This window comes from Sorex fumeus, unplaced genomic scaffold (genome assembly GCF_029834395.1).
Source record: "Sorex fumeus unplaced genomic scaffold, SorFum_2.1 ptg000044l, whole genome shotgun sequence".
NCBI classification, from domain to species: Eukaryota; Metazoa; Chordata; class Mammalia; order Eulipotyphla; family Soricidae; genus Sorex; species Sorex fumeus.
Window position 1 is genome coordinate 49792490 of NW_026606101.1, and position 17719 is coordinate 49810208.

Below are 17719 nucleotides of genomic sequence, written 5' to 3' on the forward strand. Positions count from 1 at the left end.
TAGAGGGGATATCAGGTTTCTAAGAAGGAAAAGGCCAAAGATAGTGGTGAGAAACTATTCTCAGAGGCCAGAGAGGTGGTATATGGGGTTAAGGTACTTGACTGCGCGTGGCAGACAGACCCGGGGCATCAACCCCTGAGCATGGCTGACTACGGCCTCCCAACCAAATACAAACTAACAAACCAAGGCCAGAACAATCTCTCTCAGATGGGGACATAGAAAGGGAGTAATGGATGGTCGGAGACAACAGAACCTGAGAACTGGTCTATAGCACTGGCCTATAGTAGAGGGGAGGGGACCCCGAGACAGTGGAGGAAGTGGATGCTCTGTTAGGGGGGTGTAGTAGTGGAAGGTTGTATGCATGAAACCACATCATAAAAAGAACTGTAAACCAGGGTACTTGAAATAAATATTTTTTTGGGGGGGGGATCACACCTGGTGATACTCAGGATCTGCACTCAGGAATTATTTCTTTTTCTTTTTTTTGGGGGGGGGGGAATCACACCTGGCGATGCTCAGGGGTTACACCTGGCTCTGCACTCAGGAATTATTACTGGTGGTGCTAGGGGGACCATATGGGATGCTGGGAATTGAACTCGGGTTGGCCGCATGCAAGGTAAATGCTGTGCTACTGCTCCAGACCCTCAGGAATTATTTCTGGTGGTGCTTCAGGGGATCATATGGAATGCCAGGGATCAAACCTAGGCAGCCACATGCAAGACAAGTACTCTAGTCGCTGGACTACACACACACACACACACACACACACACACAAACACACACACACACACCAATTTTTTTTTTTTTTTGCTTTTTTGGTCACACCAGCGATGCACAAGGGTTATTCCTGGCTCATGCACTCAGGAATTACTCCTGGCGGTGCTCAGGGGACCATGTGGGATGCTGGGAATTGAACTCGGGTGGGCTGCATGCAAGATAAATGCTGTGCTACCGCTCCAGACCCTCAGGAATTATTTCTGGTGGTGCTCCAGGGACCGTATGGGATGCCAGGGATCAAACCTAGGCAGCCACATGCAAAGCAAACACCCTACTCACTGGATTACACACACACATACACATACACACACATACACACACACACACACACACACACACCAATTTTTAAATTTTTTTTTGCCTATTTTTGAGGGGGGTTCCCACCCAGCAATGCTCAGGGGTTACTCCTGGCTCTGCACTCAGGAATTACTCCTGGCAATGCTTGAGAGTTCATATGGGATGCTGGGGATCAAACCCAGGTTATGGTTTGGAGGCCGTGTACAAAGCAAACGCCCTCCCCTCTGTGCTATCGCTCTGGTCTCCCAATTTTTTATAGAGAAAAAAAAGCTCCTGTTTTTAACATGCACCCAAGAGAGTGCAACACCTTTGCTCCTTCGGGCCACTATGTCCCCCCTGCCCAGCTACGTCCCGCCTGTCCCTTCTAAAGCAGATGAGTAGAAGCGCAGGAGGGGAGGGGGAGCAGTGGCTGGTCCCCAAGCAGCCCCCCACCCCCCTGCGACCCCGGCCCGCACAGGAAGGACTCAGAGGCACCCAGGGCGCGGCCCTGCCCCCCGAGCCTGACCTGGACAGCATAGGAGATGGCAAGGCCCGAGTAGGCCGGTGGGATCTGCCCGTGCATGAGCACGATCATCAGCGCGGTGGTGGTGATGAGGGCGATGCTGATGAGGTCCAGTCGCACAGCCAGCCACCGCATGGCACAGGTGAACAGGAAGAAGGGGCCCTGGTTGCTATCCAGTAGCCTCTGGTACCTGGGAGGAAGACAGCAATGCACTGAGCAATCAGATACCCCCAGCCTTGGTCTCAGATGCTGGGCCAGTTCAGATGGATTAGGATGGAGGGAAGATATTTAAGCACCCCTGTCAGTAACTGGGAGAATGGGATGGAGATTTGCGCCTCTCAGAGTGTCCCAGGTGCCACACCAGAAGGACATGGGGTTTCTAGTCTTACACAAGAAAAAGACCTGGGGGCGAGCTCAGTGACTTCATATCTGCCTTGGAAGTGTTAGGTCTGGAGTTCAATTCCTGGAGCTGCCACATGTGCTCGGTACTGTCCTGACAGCTCAGCCACCTTGAACCTGGAACTACAACTAAAGAGTGTGACCCGCGGGGTCCAGGGCGATAGTACAGCAGCTAAGGTGTTTGGTTTGCATGCAGTTGACTCAGGTTCGATCTCAGGCTCCCATTTGGTCCCCCAAATCCCACCAGAAGTGATCCCTGAGCACAGAGACAGGAGTAAGACCTGAGCACGGCTGGGTGTGGCCTCCAAACCATCCACCCACACAAAAAAAATCATGGGCTAGGCATGTGGCTCAGTGGTAACACGCCTAGCACGTGTGAAACTTCAGTCTAATCCCTAGGACTGCAAAAGGAAAACAAGCCAACACTTGTCTTTCTTTAGACTAAACTGAAGAATATGCAGTAAAGAAGAGGAAAATGAGAAAGTTTAGTAAAGTCACCTCTCAGTTCAAGCCAAAGTTCAGCTGCGTGTTTCGAGGCACTTATGTTTATGTGCACAGACACGTATGAACATTTTTTTGTTCCTCACTTGAAGCTTATAAAGAAATAAAGAGATACTTTATCACTGAGTCACATCCCCTGGTACTTTCCTGAGCTGTTTAGCCTGATCTTTCCACTGCAGACTCTCTTCCTTTTATTGGGGGGAGGGGAGAGGCGGTTCCCAAGTGGTGCTTCAGGGCATCTATGGCTACACCTGGTGATGCTCGGAGGGTAATGGGGTGCTGGGGCTGGACCCCGCATCCTGTACTCATCCTGCTCCCTAACCTGGCTCCAGAGGCAGCTTATTGGGCCAGTCCTTTAATGAACAACACTTCAACTACTTCTAATCTCTTGAGAGTATGTATCTTTATAATACAGACCTATGCCAAAAAATTTCTCAAGAACATTTCCAACAGGCTGCTGGATGAGAGCTCCAAGGGCTGTGGTTTTGCACAACCACCCTGATGGCTGGTCCCAAACAGAGTTGAAAATGACAGAGCATGGGGCCAGGAAGTTAGCTGAGGAATGGAAGACTTAATTTTCATGTGTGAGGCCCTGGGTTTGATTTCAGCACCACAAAGAACAAAACAAAATGAAGAAAAAGCACAACAGCTAAATAAAATGGTAGAGGAATGATATGACCTGCTTTAACTGTTCAAAAAAAAAATTAAAAAAATTTTTTAAAAAACTGCACAATTCAGGCTGGAGCAACAGCACAGTGGGTAGGGCGTTTGCCTTGCACGTGGCCGGCCTGGGTTCAATTCCCAGCATCCCATATGGTCCCCTGAGCACTGCCAGGGGTAATTCCTGAGCACAGAGCCAGGAGTAGCCCCTGTGCATCACCGGGTGTGACCCAAAAAGCAAAAAAAAAAAAAAAAAAAAAAAAACAAAACTGCACAATTCCATCAAATAGCCATTCAGGACCAAACAGCAACATGTGAAACATGTTTCTGTCTTCTTTGCTCCAAGAGAGATCTACTAAGTCAGTTTTATTTTCTTTTAGTGTGTGTGTGGGGGGGAGGGGGGTGCTCTCAAGCAATTCTCAAAGGACCCAGGGGCAAGTTCTGGTAATGTTCAGCCTAGCTATACGGACTGGAGGTACTGATGGTACTGGACCCAATGATACTGATGGTACCAGGGCCCACCAGGGTCACCCCAGCCATACTTGGGAGCGAGCAGGGATACAGTTGGCAGTGCTGGGGGTACGATATGGTGCCAAGGACAGAACTCAGGGCCTCTGCATGACAGGCAATGCACTGCATTCCAATCTTAAGAGCCATTTTCCCTGGCCCTTAAGCATGTACTTTTTGGATTACATTTTTGGGCGCGTTGGGGTAAGGTTTTAGCCAGGGGATCAGGACTGCTGCTGGCTCTGGACTTAGAGGGATCGTTCCCAGTGAGGCTCAGGGTACCAGATGAGAAACTGAGGTTGAACCTGGGTCAGCTACAGACAAGGCAAGCACCTTACCTGTCATCTCTCCAACCCCTTAAGCAAGTACCTTTTATTTCTCTATTAAATTTCCTTAAAATTTTTTTTTCCCTATGAGAATTATAAGTAACTTTTAATCCGAGGCTATTTGATCACAGATACTCTAAGTCATGTGCTTTATTGTGCCCAGCTCTGCTCTGAGGGACTCTTCACTCCAGCAGGTCAGTTCCCCTCTGACGCCCCAGCCCCCGCCCATACTCACCTGTGCAGAAATTCCTGCCCTTTGTTGTAGGCATGGATGGTGGCCAGCCCCTGGATGCTGGACGTGATGTGAGAGAGGAAGGGAGACTGCGTAATGTTGTCCAGACGCTTAAGCTCTCGGATCAGGACCCTGGAGAGAAGGCACAGGCGGTCAGGGAGGCGAGGCGGGCAGCATCCCCACCCAGGAAGCCAGGAGCCCTTCCTGTTTACCTGGAGACAATGTGCAGCCCTGCAAAGAGGATGACGAGTGGCCCCACGGCCACAAGGAACCAAGGGAACACGCCCCCGATCATGCCCACGCAGAAGAAGACCAGGAAGACGTTCTGGATGAACATCTCGGCCTGGAAGGGCAGGCGCACGTCCACTGTGGAAGCGGCAAAGGGACAAGTGTCAGACTCCTGGGACCCGCAGACACAGAAAAACACCACAAACATTTTACACCCAGAAAGGTGCTCCGTAAAACCCCACTCTGCAATCTGATGCGATCTTTCAAACAGCCCAAGCAGGGCGAGAGGTAGTCCAGTGGGAAGGGTGCCTGCACTGCACGCAGCTGACCCAGGCTGGATCCCTGATCCCCCCCGCACCTGCCCCCCCCCCCCACACACTCCTCTGAGTCCCACCAGGAGTGATCCCTGAGTGCAGAGCCCCAAGCACAAAGACAAATGACAATAACTATACAACAGTCTGCGCAAAGAAAAATCTAGAAGCCCAGTCATTCTATTTTCTCTGGCCCCAAGGAAATACAAGCAATCTTTCTCATGCCCTCTTTTGCCTCGTGTGTGGCACAAACCCGTTCAACATGCCTTCTCTTCGCAAAGGAAGACATATAGCTTGTAAAATAGCTGGAAAACAGAGCTCCAAATAGGAGAAGAAATATAAATCTAAAGATTCATTTTCCTCATCAGTACCAATTCTAATACCAAGATCAACACCAATAAACTGGCACTAAAATTTAAGAAGTACTTCAAGGGGTGGGTATGCTCTATGAGTCTTGGGTGTGGGAGTCCCTGGGTTCAATTCCCAACACTGCCTAAAAAAAGACTGATGTCTTGACAGAAAATTTTAAACACACAAAAGCAAAAAGCATACAGGACCTCCATCATGTGATTAACTCCTGGCTTTGCACTCAGGGATCACTACTGGCGGGCTTAGGAATGCTGGGATCAACGTGGGTAGACTATAGGCTGAACAAGAGCTCTACCCACGTACTATCTCTCTAGCAATCAACATTTTTTTTCTTTTTGGGTCACACCTGGCATTGCACAGGGGTGACTCCTGGCTCATGCACTCAGGAATTACTCCTGGCGGTACTTGGGGACCATATGGGATGCTGGGAATTGAACCTGGGTCAACCGCATGCAAGGTAAACACCCTACCCACTGTGCTATCACTCTGGCCCCAACATTTTTTTTTTAAAAATCTCCAAGGGGCTCTTTTTTCCTCCCTCCTGACTTAAAAAAATAAAAACCACTATTTTCTTTCTTGGTTTGAAAGCTACACCCACTGCACTGAGGAAATTGCATAGTGCTGGTGATTGAACCGGAGCCTCCTGTAAGCCAAACACGGCCATCTCCCCAGCCCTTACCTATTGTTCGCTTTGTTTGGGGCCACACTGGGTGGTGCTCAGGGCCCCATATATGGTGCCAGGGGTTGACTCGGCCATAAAGTAGGCAGTGTCTTCCCTCTAGTACTATCCATCCCCTTGACTACTCTCCTGCAAATCTCAGACAATGACATCATCACGGTTCTGATCCGTTGTGGGCCCTGGTCATGACTCTACTCTGGCCTGTTCTTGTCTGAAAACGAACTCAGGTGGGGCAGGAGTTAAAGATAATAGCTCTGGGATGGAAAAGCTCTGGGCTCACTTCCCAGCTCTGTTCTCTAACATCTGTGTGGTCTTGGACTGTTCTAGACTTCGGTTTTCCCCAGTGCAACCATCCTTGCGTGTTTCATTCGGTGGGGGACAGAGCCCAGCTGGCAGGCAGCCAGTTACCCAGGGAGCTTCAATAAATGCCAAGGCAGCAGGAAGTGCTTCAATACTGGTTGCTAATCCAGCCCCTACAGCTTCTGGCAAAACTACCACAAGCAGACCAAGGATCAGCTTGCTGCCTGCAAGCTAAGTACATGTTCTGGAACCTCAGCTACTGTTGTCCAAAAGCTGTTTGTTCTGCCTCTGGACTTGTTTTCAGGTGAAGAGTAAACACAGGAGAGGTGGAAAAGTCCCAAATGGGTCCCAAGCCCCGACACCAGCTGCAACAAAGAGGAGAGGCCCAGACAGCACCATTCCCAGTGGGCAAGTCATGCCCTTGGAATCGAAGGTGGGACAGGCGGACCATCTGGGCAGTGGTCCGGGACTCCAGGGGAGCAGGAGAGGAGGTGGCAGTGAGCAGTACCTTCATCCATGTCTTTGGAAAACCTGTTGAGAATCCTCCCCGTGGGGGTTGTGTCGAAAAACTTCATGGGACTTCTCAGGATCCTCCAGAAAAGCGCATCGTGGAGCCTGGAGGAGGCTCTCAGGGTGCCCTACGGCGCAGAGCACAAGGGATCAGACAGAGCCCGGGGCTCAGCCCAGAGCGGCCGCAGGGGGATGAGCGGGCCTGCAAGCAATGGTGAGGCACAGGAAGTGCAGTTCCTTTTGGCTCAGGCCACTGGCTCTGAGGGGAGAGCAGGGCGGGGCCCCACAGCCTACCTTGACGAACACCACTCCGCGGACAGCTTTCAGAACCAGCATGACCACCATGGAGAGGGCGTAGATGCTGATGTAGTAGTGCAGGTGAGGGTTGTCTTTCATGCTGTTGCTCACCGTGGTCCTGTTGCCCTCCGTCACGGTGGTGTTCTGTTGGAGACAAGACTCTGTCAGGCAGGATGCCTCAGTGCAGCCCCGAAGGCCACAGGGCGAGCGAACGGCAGGCATGGCCCCACACCCCCTGCTCGCTTCTTTGGGTGATGTACGGTGCATACCCAGCTCAGGGAACCATCTGGCACCCAGCCTGCCTGTGAGGCGATGGCTCCAGCCCCCCTCTCTTCTGGTGGATGGATGCAGCAAAGACCGAGTGACCTCCAATGCTGCCCGCCTCAGCTGGGGTGACTCTGAGCTGGCCTCGGGGACTCACCTCTCCTTTGCCTTTCTTCTCGTCTGTGTGCATGTGGGCTGTGAGGAGTATGTGTGTGTGGTACGTATATGGGGTGAGTGTGTGGCATGTATACCGTGTGTGGTATATGTGTGCATGGTGTGAGTGATATGTCATATGTGTGTGGTGAATGTGGTTCACGTGTAGTGCAGGTGAGGGTTGTCCTTCATGCTGTTGCTCACAGTGGTCCTGTTGCCCTCTGTCACCGTGGTGTTATATGTGTGTTATATGTAGACAGTGTGTGGCATGCTGTGTGATATGTGTATGGTATAAATGTATGTGCATCAAGTGTGTGTGGTGAATATGTGCTGTGTATATGAGGTGTGTATATGGTGTGTGTAGATGTATGTGTAGGGGTGTGTGCATGGGTGTGTGGTGTGTGAGTGTGTGGTATGTGTGTGAAGGGGTTTGTGTGTGCATGTGTGGGGGGTGGTATGTGTCTAGTGTGTGTGGTGTGTGTGTGGAGGGGTGTGTGTGTGGGTATGTATGTGTGCGTGGTGTGGTGTGTGTGTGTGTGTTGTATGTGTGTGGAGGTGTTAGTGATATGTTTGCGGGGGTGTATACATGGGCGTGTGTGGTATGTCTGCGATGTGTGTGATGTGTGTGGTGTGTGAAGGGGTGAATGGTGTGTGTGTGGTATGTGTGTGGTGTGTGTGTATGTGGGGGGGTGTATGTGGAGGAGGATGTGTGTGTGGTATGGGTGTGGAGGTGTGTGTGTGTGTGTGTGGTGTGTGTGTGTGTGTGTGTGTGTGTGGTATGTGTGTGTGTGGGGGGGGTGCTAGGAATCGGACCAGCACCTCCGAGCACAGGCCTGCGTTCTATCATTGTACCACATGTACCACATCCTCAGCCGCCCTCTTTCTCTCTGGGGTGATCCTTGTTCCTTGAGTCCGCACTGCTGGACAATCCCCCCTTCCGGGGGCTCTTACCCCACTCCCTTGCTTGATCCAGTAACTTAGCCACCAGGTGCTGAAGGCAGTGCTGCCCACATTCAGGACGAAGAGGGAGAGGATGAACAGGAAAGCCAGGGGGCCCCCCGCAGCCTGGATGTAGACCCCATACACCGACCAGGGCACGGAACCCTGCCCCTTCTCTTCCGCTTGCACGAGCTGCCCTGAAGGAAAACCAAAGAACAGAAATGTGAAGGGAGAAGCTACTTTTCCAAAACACAGTCGCCCCCAGAGCGACAATGAGTCACGGGCTCTCCACAGGCACCACTCAGGGTCCAGGGGCTACTCCTGGCTCTGTGCTCAAGAGTGACCCCTGAGACTAACACCCAAGCATAGCCGAGATAAGTACCAGGAGGTTCACTCCATGGCTTGGAGGCCAGCCGCACATGCTAGGGGAAAAGGCAGCTCAGATAGAGAAGGGAGCACCAAATAAAGGGTGTTGGGAGGATCCTCCCAGGATGGGAGATGCATGCTGAAAGTAGACTACAGACCGAACATGATTGCCACTCAATGCCTCTTTTGCAAACCATAGCACCCAATAGGAGAGAGAGAACAAAAGGGAATGCCCTGCCACATAGGCAGGGGGGATGGGGGGTGGGAGGAATACTGGGATCCATGGTGGTGGAAAATGGGCACTATTGGAGGGATGGGTGCTCGATCATTGTATAACTGAAACCCAAGCACAAAAATTTGTAAGTCTACAACTGTACCTCATGGTGTTTCACTAATAAAAATAAAAAAAAAAAAAAAAGGAGTGACCCCTCATATGCGCCGCCTGGGGTTGGAAATGGGTCACAGCCTCCTTGGCCAAGTCAAGCAAGGCAAGTGCCTGACCTCCGGAGCTCTTTCCCAACCCTGAGATTACCCTCCTGTCAGAAGAACTTGCTCCTCTTTCCAAATCCATTAAACACCATAATGAACCAGCCCAGGATGAAGCCTGAAGGGGTCAGGAGAGTGAAGGGCAGGTCCCTTCCTGCTCTTGAGCGCTGGATGAGGACACTCCCGGTCTGGCAGGATGGACAGACCAATCAGCAGGTGGGAATAATGGCAAAGAGACTGCACAATGCACCCAGACAATCAGGTCAGAGAGATGGAACACTGTGTGTCCCGAAGGAGGGGTGGAGGGGCCCAGCTGACCCATGTACTGTGGTCAGAGGAGAAAAGCTTTTGAACTTTGGTATCAAGATAAAGATGGTGTCAAAAAGGCCAGGGTGGAGAGAAAAGAGGAAGTGGGCAGAAGCAAAGGTCAGGACCTATTTGGGGGACCTAGAAGGGAGATGGCCGGATAGATCTAAACCACAGGGCCATCAACACTGGGACCCAAACCACAGTGATTGAATTGAAAATGTGCCTGTTTAAGGGGACAGGCGGGGGGATGGGAGGGAACCCGCGGAGAGGTGAAAGGAAGCTGACACTGGAAGTAGGACTGGTGCTGAGCACTGCATGTCTGAATCTCTCCTGTGGACACATCTGTAAATCATGGGGAAATGTATGTGGAAAACAAATCACTGATTGGAGAACTAAACCAACTTCCAAAGTCCTGTCCAGGCCTGTCATTCCTCTTGCATCCAATTCAAGAACTCACTAACTGGGAAATTTCCCTGCTCGCAAGACCAGTGAGCTCCAGAGCCAGCAGCCCTCTCCTGCTCACCAGACTCCGATACTAATAATTCTGCTCAGTGCCCTGTCAGGGACAGATGAGCAAGCGGAGTTTTGCAAACCGGAGACCCCTGCAAGGCTTCAGGGAGGAAAGCTAGTTGACTACTCCATCTTTTTTATTTCTTTTGTTTTTTGGGGCCACACCTGGTGATGCTTGGGGCTTAATCCTGGCTCTGCACTCAGGAATCACTCCTGGCAGTGCTCAGGGGACTCGATGGGATTTAACCTGGTTCAGTCACGTGAAGGCATGAGCTCTAGCTGCTGTACTACAACTCGGGCCCCTGCTCTCCTCTCTTGAACCAGATCTTGCAGCTGGTCAGCTGACTGACAGAGCTCAGAAAAAGCAGCTGCTATACTTTGTTTTTTATCTTTTTATTTATTTTTTCTTTTTTTTTTGGGTCACCCTCGGCGATGCACAGGGGTTACTCCTGGCTCTGCACTCAGGAATTAGTCCTGGCGGTGCTTGGGGGACCATCTGGGATGCCCGGGATCAAACCCAGGTTGGGTGTGCAAGGCAAATGCCCAACCCGCTGTGTTATCACTCCAGCCCCAGCTGCTATACTCTGGTCAGAGAGGCTCAGGGCCAGAGCCAGGGGCCGGGCAATGAGGACAAGCCATCAGGAGGCAAATACAAGAGCGCAGAGTTACTGGCTCGAGGAGGCGAGACAGACTCAGGGAGGGCTCCAGAGGGTCTCTCTGCAATGACTGGGTGGTACTGGACATTCTGCTGACATGAGGAAGGAGAGTAAGAGCCAGGCCGGAAGCTCCCGTCTCTCTTGGTGCTGCTATGGTGTTCAGGGGCCACGCAGGGCTGGGTACTGAACTCAGAGCAGCACGTGTTGACCACTGAACCACACCCTGGGCCCACCCTGTGCTCCCTTCCACACAGACAGTCTAGTCTAGCCATCTTACAAGGCACCACTCACGGCATCTCAGATACTCAATATTCCAGTTAATGGCAGCATCGACGAGGACATATGCTCCCTAATGACACTGAATTGTTTTGCTGTGTTCCTGGTTTTAGGGCCACATCTGGTGGCGCTCAGGGCTTACTCCCAGTGGGGCTAAGGGAACCATATAGGATGCCAGGGATTGAACCCATGTTGGCCGCAAGCAAGGCAAGTAGTCGCTGTCCTATCAATCGCTCTGACCTTGGACACTGAATTGTTACATTACCCACAGCAAGACTCGCAGTCTTCCATGCTGTGTTGCATGCATGTATAAAGATATTTTCTGTAACGTCTGAATTCAAATTTCCTATCTGGTGTGTGTGCGCTTGTGCAAGATATTTTCGATGATATCTGATAAATCTCATATTTGGGCTGTGTGTGCATATGAATGAATATCTCCTATCTGCTGCTTTATTTGCAGAGCGGGTGAGTGGAAAATCAGGTCAATTCCTAACAATAAATCCACAAATGCCACAGTTTCAGAACAAAGAAATAAGGGACTGGGGGGATAGCTTCAAGGGCTGGAGCACATGCCGAGCAGAGGGGTCCTAGCTCAATGTCTCCCACTGCATCCCCTTCCCTCAATCTCGCAAGAGAACAAAAAAGTGAACACAGCCCCACCTGAAAAACTTTTCTGTGGGGGGTGAGGCCACTCCTAGTGGTGCTTGAGGGAACACAGTATCAGGGATTGAACCTGGGGCGTGTGAAGCCTGCACAGTTGCATTTCCAAAGCCCGGGAAACCCAGGCAAGGTCCTGAATTCCAAACATCAAGAGGTGAGGTGACTCAACGAAGAGTGCTTCTGAGATAGGGCTGCATTCCGAACTTTTTTTAATTTTAATTAAACTTAACAGGAGCTTAAAATTCTCAAGGTGAAAATACTTCTTTTGCTCTTTGAAAATAGCTTTTCTAACTGCCAAGATATGTTTCAGCTGATAAGATAAATAGGCTGTAAAAGAGGACCAAAGGCTCCAAGCAGGGAATGTCAAGAAGAAAATTCCTCTGCCTGGCTGCAACCAGGCGACAATCAGTGATCAGCGGAGGGGACAGGGGTTCTAGTAGGGCCAGGGGTGTGCTTGCAGAGTGAGTCACAGGCAGGAAGGGGAGAGATACCTCCAGGCACCATTGCATTTTCCTTACTCAGGATGACTCAGCCAAGGTTCCCAGTCATGCACAGAAAGGGCAAGCTTGCATTTAGAGGACATTCTTCTTGAGTGAGACTGAACCAAATCGGCAGGCACCTCTTGGTCTCCCTAAACTACACAAGAATTTGTTATGGGGCAGGAGAGATACAGTCCAGTGTACAGGGAGGGTAGGGTGCTGGCCTTGCACGCGATCTACCTGGGTTTGATCCCCTGCAACCCTAGGCCCTTCAGGAATAATCCCTGAGTGCAGGGCCAGAGGTAAGACCTGAGCATAGCCAGCTGTGGCCCTAAAACTAAAACCAAACAACCAAAAAAAAATTTTTAATGAAAAAAATGGAATTTGGGGCTGGAGCAATAGCACAGCGGGTAGGGCGTTTGCCTTGCATGTGTCCAACCCGGGTTCGATTCCTAGCATCCCATATGGTCCCCTAAGCACCGCCAGGAGTAATTCCTGAGTGCACAGCCAGGAGTAACTCCTGAGCATTGCTGGGTGTGACCCAAAAAGCCAAAAAAAAAAAAAAAAGGACACCATGAAACCATACCAGGTGGCATAATTTCTGATAAACTCACGACAGGTCTAAAGCCTCGTTGCTCAGCCATTACCTTCCTCTGGCTTCACCGCCTTCTCTTTCTTGACTGATCCGGGTTTAGGACCTTTGTCCTGTGATTTCTTCTGTGAACTATTGGTTTCCTTTTTCGAGTTAATCTAGTATCGAAGAGAAAAATGATTAGATGTTCACTAGGCTGACCAAGGTGATCATTTCAAAACAGACACAGATGCCACCTCAGCGACAGCTTCAACGAGCAGCGTGTGACCCTGGAAGACCACATGACCTCAACTGGGAAAGGATTTCTCTGGCCAAACTCTCAGACGAGAGTCCACAGCGCTGGAGAACTGTCCATCCATTTGCTCTGACGGAGGGAGACATCCAATTTCTTCACAGGGCCTCCTGCTCTCAGTTCTTCTACTTCCTCCTTAAATTTGAGAGATCTGGACTCCTCCCTGATACTCCCTTAATGTGGTTCTCCCTGAGGTGATGAGAGACACCTAAGAGGTCACAAGACACCTGACATCCAAACACAGAGGTCTTGGTGCTGTTCCCAATGACATCAGGGCGGGTCACTGCGGGCTCTGGTCTCTTGGGGCCCCTCACTCTGAGCCCAATCATGGCTCTCGCATCTCCCTATGTTGCCACAGGGGGCGCTCTCGCCTCTGAGGCTGCTGGGAACAGTCTGTGAGTGAGTTCTCAGGGTTATCTTCCGTTCCCCACACCACACAGGGACTCCCCCATTTCTGGACTTGTGTCCACACTGTTTCTTCACTTGGAAAGTCCCTCTGGATCAACTCAAGCCACAGTTGTTCCCTTTCAGAGGGATTCAAATCTCACCACATTCCTGAGAGAAGTTGCATTCCTTGAGGGCTCCCCAAAGTGGCCAATACCATCCCCAGGGGCAAGGGGAGGCTGAAACAATCATGGTGGAGGAGGTCTCTGTGGTGGTGAAGGGTGTGTGTGTGTGTGTGTGTGTGTATTACACTTCCTGTTTGCTAGCAGGTGGTACACTTCCAGGGGAGGTATTGTGCTAGGTGATTCTGTTTTCTGAAAAAGGGGAAGTAGGTCAAATAAATCTGGGAATCTCTCATCCAAGCTCTCTGCTCACTCCTTTTCCCCTCAGGGTCTGTGGTCAGCCTGGGGTTGAAAGTAGAGGGTGTGGGGCTCCTTCCCGGCTTCAGAGCCAGGCCAGCGAAGATTTCTCACTCATGGCAGAGTCTGTGACAGGGCTCACAAACACGAACCAACATTCTCCACATGGATCCTGAGATCAGACACTTCTGAAGGCTCTCTTTCCCAAGTTCCTCTCCTATTTTTTTTTAAATCTAGAATTTTTTTCTTTTTTTATGACGCTTCATTCGCTATAAGAGCCTCATGTCCCTAGTTTGCTCTCTGAGATGTTTTAAATTGAGAAAAAATAGCAGAAAATAATATACAAATGGGGTGCTCGAATATTCTATGACTGAAACCTAATCCTGAACAACTTTATAACTGTTTATCTCACTGTGATTCAATAAAAAAAAAAAAAGAAAGGAAGAAAAAAAGCTTAAAAAAATGTAGGACAGCATGTAGAAGACAAGGGTTCTAGGGCCGGAGAAATAGCTCACCAGGCTGGACACATGTCTGGCATGTCAAGGCCTGGGTTTGAGCCTCACCTGCACTAACTTCAGAATCTGAAAGACTTTGGGTTTTGGGCCTACAACCAGCAGTGTTCAGGGGTTATGCCTGTTTCATGTGGTGCTCAGGGGACCTTCTGAGGTACAGGAGATCAATGCAGGGTTAGCTGTGTGCATGTAACTGGCTTCACCCCTGTACCACCTATCCACCCCTCTAATATTCTTTAGTTTCTTGCACCTTTCATGTTTCAGCTTTTCTCCAGAGCTGATTTATTACTCTCTATCTATAGGGATGTATGTATGACCTGATGAGCAGAAGTGTTGAGTGTGTGTGTGTGTGTGTGTGTGTGTGTGTGTGTGTGTGTGAGAGAGAGAGAGAGAGAGAGAGAGAGAGAGAGCTCAGAAATGCAAACCTGCAGTAGCGGTCTCCCTGGAAGCTACAGAAGACACTGGAATGTGGGAGTCACACTCAGGGCCTAGTGCATGCAAGGCAAATAAATGCTCTAGTCCTTGGCATTCTCTGCCGGTCCCCAGGAACTCTACTGAAGCAAGATCGGGAGGCAGGGGAGAGAGAGCTAAAGGGTTAAGCACGGGATTTGCATATAGATGCCCAGGTTTGATCCCTGGCACCGCCTGGCTTCCTGGTCTCCAGGTGTGACGTAGGAACAAAAACTAGTAAGCGAATTCGGGAGGTGAGAGCAATGCCCCCGCAAGCACAGAAGCAAACTACAGGCCCAGCAGCCTCTGCCGAGGGCGGCTGCCCTCTTGCGTAACCAGGAAGGGAGCACCCCCCTTCCGCCCCACAGCAGTGAGACGCGGCCTGGCTGGTCTCCAATGCGGGGCGCCCATGGGTCTCACCATGCACGCACTCTCCAAACTGCCCTCTGTTCGTTCATTTGTTTCCGAATCACCCCGATTTGCTGTTGGGATAAATGACTGCTCTGGGTTGAGGTCACTTTTTGAAGAGATCTGAAAACACGTGGGTCACGCACGATTAGTCTGAACCGGAAACCAAAAGCGATGAAACCCCAAACTGCAATAAGACTCCCCAAAAGAGTTCCAAGAGCTCTCTGCCTTCAGCCCCAAGGCCTTCAGTGACTGGCAGTAAGAAGCAGCCCCTTTTTCCTCTTAACACTCCTTTTGGGGCTGGAGCCATAGCACCACGGGTAGGGCGTTTGCCTTGCACGTGGCGGCCAACCTGGATTTGATTCCCAGCATCCCATATGGTCCTCCAAGCACTTCCAGGAGTAATTCCTGAGTGCAGAGCCAGGAGCAGCCCCTGAGCATTGCTGGGTGTGACCCAAAAAGAAAGGAGAAAAAGCTCCTTTTTCTTTCTTGGCATTCATTCATTCGTTCATTCATTCTTGATCCCCTGTGGGGCTGACCAGGGTCACACACATTCTTGGTCACAGACGCAAACATTCTGCTGTGGAGCTCACAGGGGCTACACCCGCCCCACAGTGCTCACACCTCCACCTCTCTTTTGTGCTTGTTTATGGGGGCCACGCTTGGTGGTACTCGGGGGACCCCATGATGCTAAGGATCATACCTGGGCCTCTTGCATGCTAAGCATGGGAGCTAGCTAGCATTTGAGCAACCGCCCTGGTCTTTCCCAGGAGATCATGCTCTGTCGTAGCACCGGGGGGTCACAGCAAGGCAAGTGCTTCTTCACTGAGTCTGTGGCACCTCCCAGCTTTAAGCCCTGCCCGCCTGTCTCTGAGGACCCCAGGGTGGGAGCCCAGCAAGGGCTGGGAGGAGAGCCACCTTTAGGGCACACCCTGAGTATTCCTGAGTGTCAGGCTGAGTGGGGGTCCCAGGCACGGCTGGGGGGAAGCCGATCCACAGCTGAGGGGGCATGTGAAGTCCAGCCGTCTGTGGGTGCGAGCGTGCCCCTGTCTCAGGCTCCTGTCTGTTCCCTCGGCGGGAACAGTGAGGGACGGTCCTACTCTGCCCACAGCTCAGCTGATATGACGTAGCTGGATAAAGCACCCCATCCAGAAATTGGGAGAGCAGCTGCTAGGTCAACAACGGGTGCTGAGAACCAGGACACCATGCTCAGTTTTCAGATAGGCGCTGTTTCCTCTCTCTTCCTGGGCGCCTCAGCCATTTGTGAATTAAAGGACGAAGCTTCCCAGGTTTCCGCCAGGACGCCTGGGCCCAGGCGTTTCTCCCGGCTGCCACCTGAGGACTCAGCCCCAACCTCTGCCCTGCACGTGGCTCTCCCAGAGTGACCTAGGAGGGGCACCCAAGAAACAGGAGGCCTAAGAGAAGCCTTGAACAAGTGACTTCACTGCGCTACCCCACCCTCTCCTGTGGACACCAGCTGGTCTCACCTCAACAGGGGGCGTCTCTCCCAGCAGCAGGTTGTTGAAAATGGTGGCGTAGTCGCCATTCAGGTGCATGAGTTCCTCGTGGGTGCCTCTCTCGGTGATGCAGCCCTCCTTCATGAAGATCACTTCATCACAGTCCGCCAGGTACTGGGATAGACAGAGGCAGCGAGAGCAGAGCTGGGGGTTTGTGCGAGCACAATCCAACACCAACCGGGACACTGTCCCTCGGGGCCTCACAATCGCAGGGGTTGTGGCTGCCCTGGGTTCATCTACTGGCACTTCCCTGCACCCCCATCCTTTTGAGCAACAGTCTTTGTAACGAAGGTACACAATTTTTTTTTTTAAATAGGCAGAGGGCTACTGCCCATTTAACAGACCACGCAGAGTTATATTTGTAATGCAGTGGAGAAACCAACAGACTGGATGTGGTTTGCATTACAGCCTTTCCCTTTTCTTGAAGAGACAGAATCGTGATTTCTCAGAGAAGGTGCCCGCACCTTCGCCCAAAGGCTCTCGACGTCGTGATTCTCCCAGGAACATGTGGCACAGATTTTTTTTTTTTTACTCACAACAACCCCAGAAGATGCTGAAACCATGGGGTGGGGGGGTGTCTTGTGGAGGGGGGGTAGGAACAGCCTCAGGTGCAATGGGGTATACTTTCTGTTTGCTTAAAAGTCAATTCCCCAACATAGGGGAGTGGTGCGCAACAAGCCATTATTATTATTATTTTTTTTTTGCAAAGGGCTGAGCAGGCCAAAAAAGGCTGGAGTAACAGCTGGAGGCCGAGGGTATCTGGGACCACAGAGATCACCTGCAAGGTGTTCAAAGAGCAGCATATCCGAGCTACAGGGAATCCGCTGGGATTTTTCCACTTGGGCACACTCCGTCGTCCCCTTCTGCTGTGCTCAGACACACACAGGATTGCAGACTTTTGGTGGCAGAATAGTATGTGTGTGTGTGTTGGGGGGGGGAATTGTAGGGGGTGGATAATGTGAGCCCCTCAAGTTTGAGGGCATATGCCGAGCAGATGGGAGCCTCCCGGAACCGCATTCCAAAGTGGCTGCCTGTCACAACGCGACAGAGGGAAAAGCGCGTGTTTTCCCTAAACAGTTCCCACTCGCAGGGCACTTTTCACACAGGCTCCCTAAGCCATCTCCGACCCTCTCCACCTGCTGAGATTTAAGC

General features: G+C 51.3%; 1 protein-coding gene across 1 annotated transcript in view; it reads right to left on the minus strand.

Annotated features, from left to right (window-relative positions):
• The window catches only part of ABCC5 (ATP binding cassette subfamily C member 5), a 95163-nt gene that overhangs the window by 20600 nt on the left and 56844 nt on the right, over positions 1-17719 (minus strand). The window contains exons 15-22 of the mRNA XM_056121956.1: positions 16538-16681; positions 12641-12743; positions 8264-8448; positions 6893-7039; positions 6597-6726; positions 4414-4567; positions 4205-4333; positions 1580-1766 (exon numbers count right to left, since the gene is read on the minus strand). Of these exons, the coding sequence (XP_055977931.1) occupies positions 1580-1766; positions 4205-4333; positions 4414-4567; positions 6597-6726; positions 6893-7039; positions 8264-8448; positions 12641-12743; positions 16538-16681 (1179 nt within the window). The remainder of the gene's footprint in view (positions 1-1579; positions 1767-4204; positions 4334-4413; positions 4568-6596; positions 6727-6892; positions 7040-8263; positions 8449-12640; positions 12744-16537; positions 16682-17719) is intronic.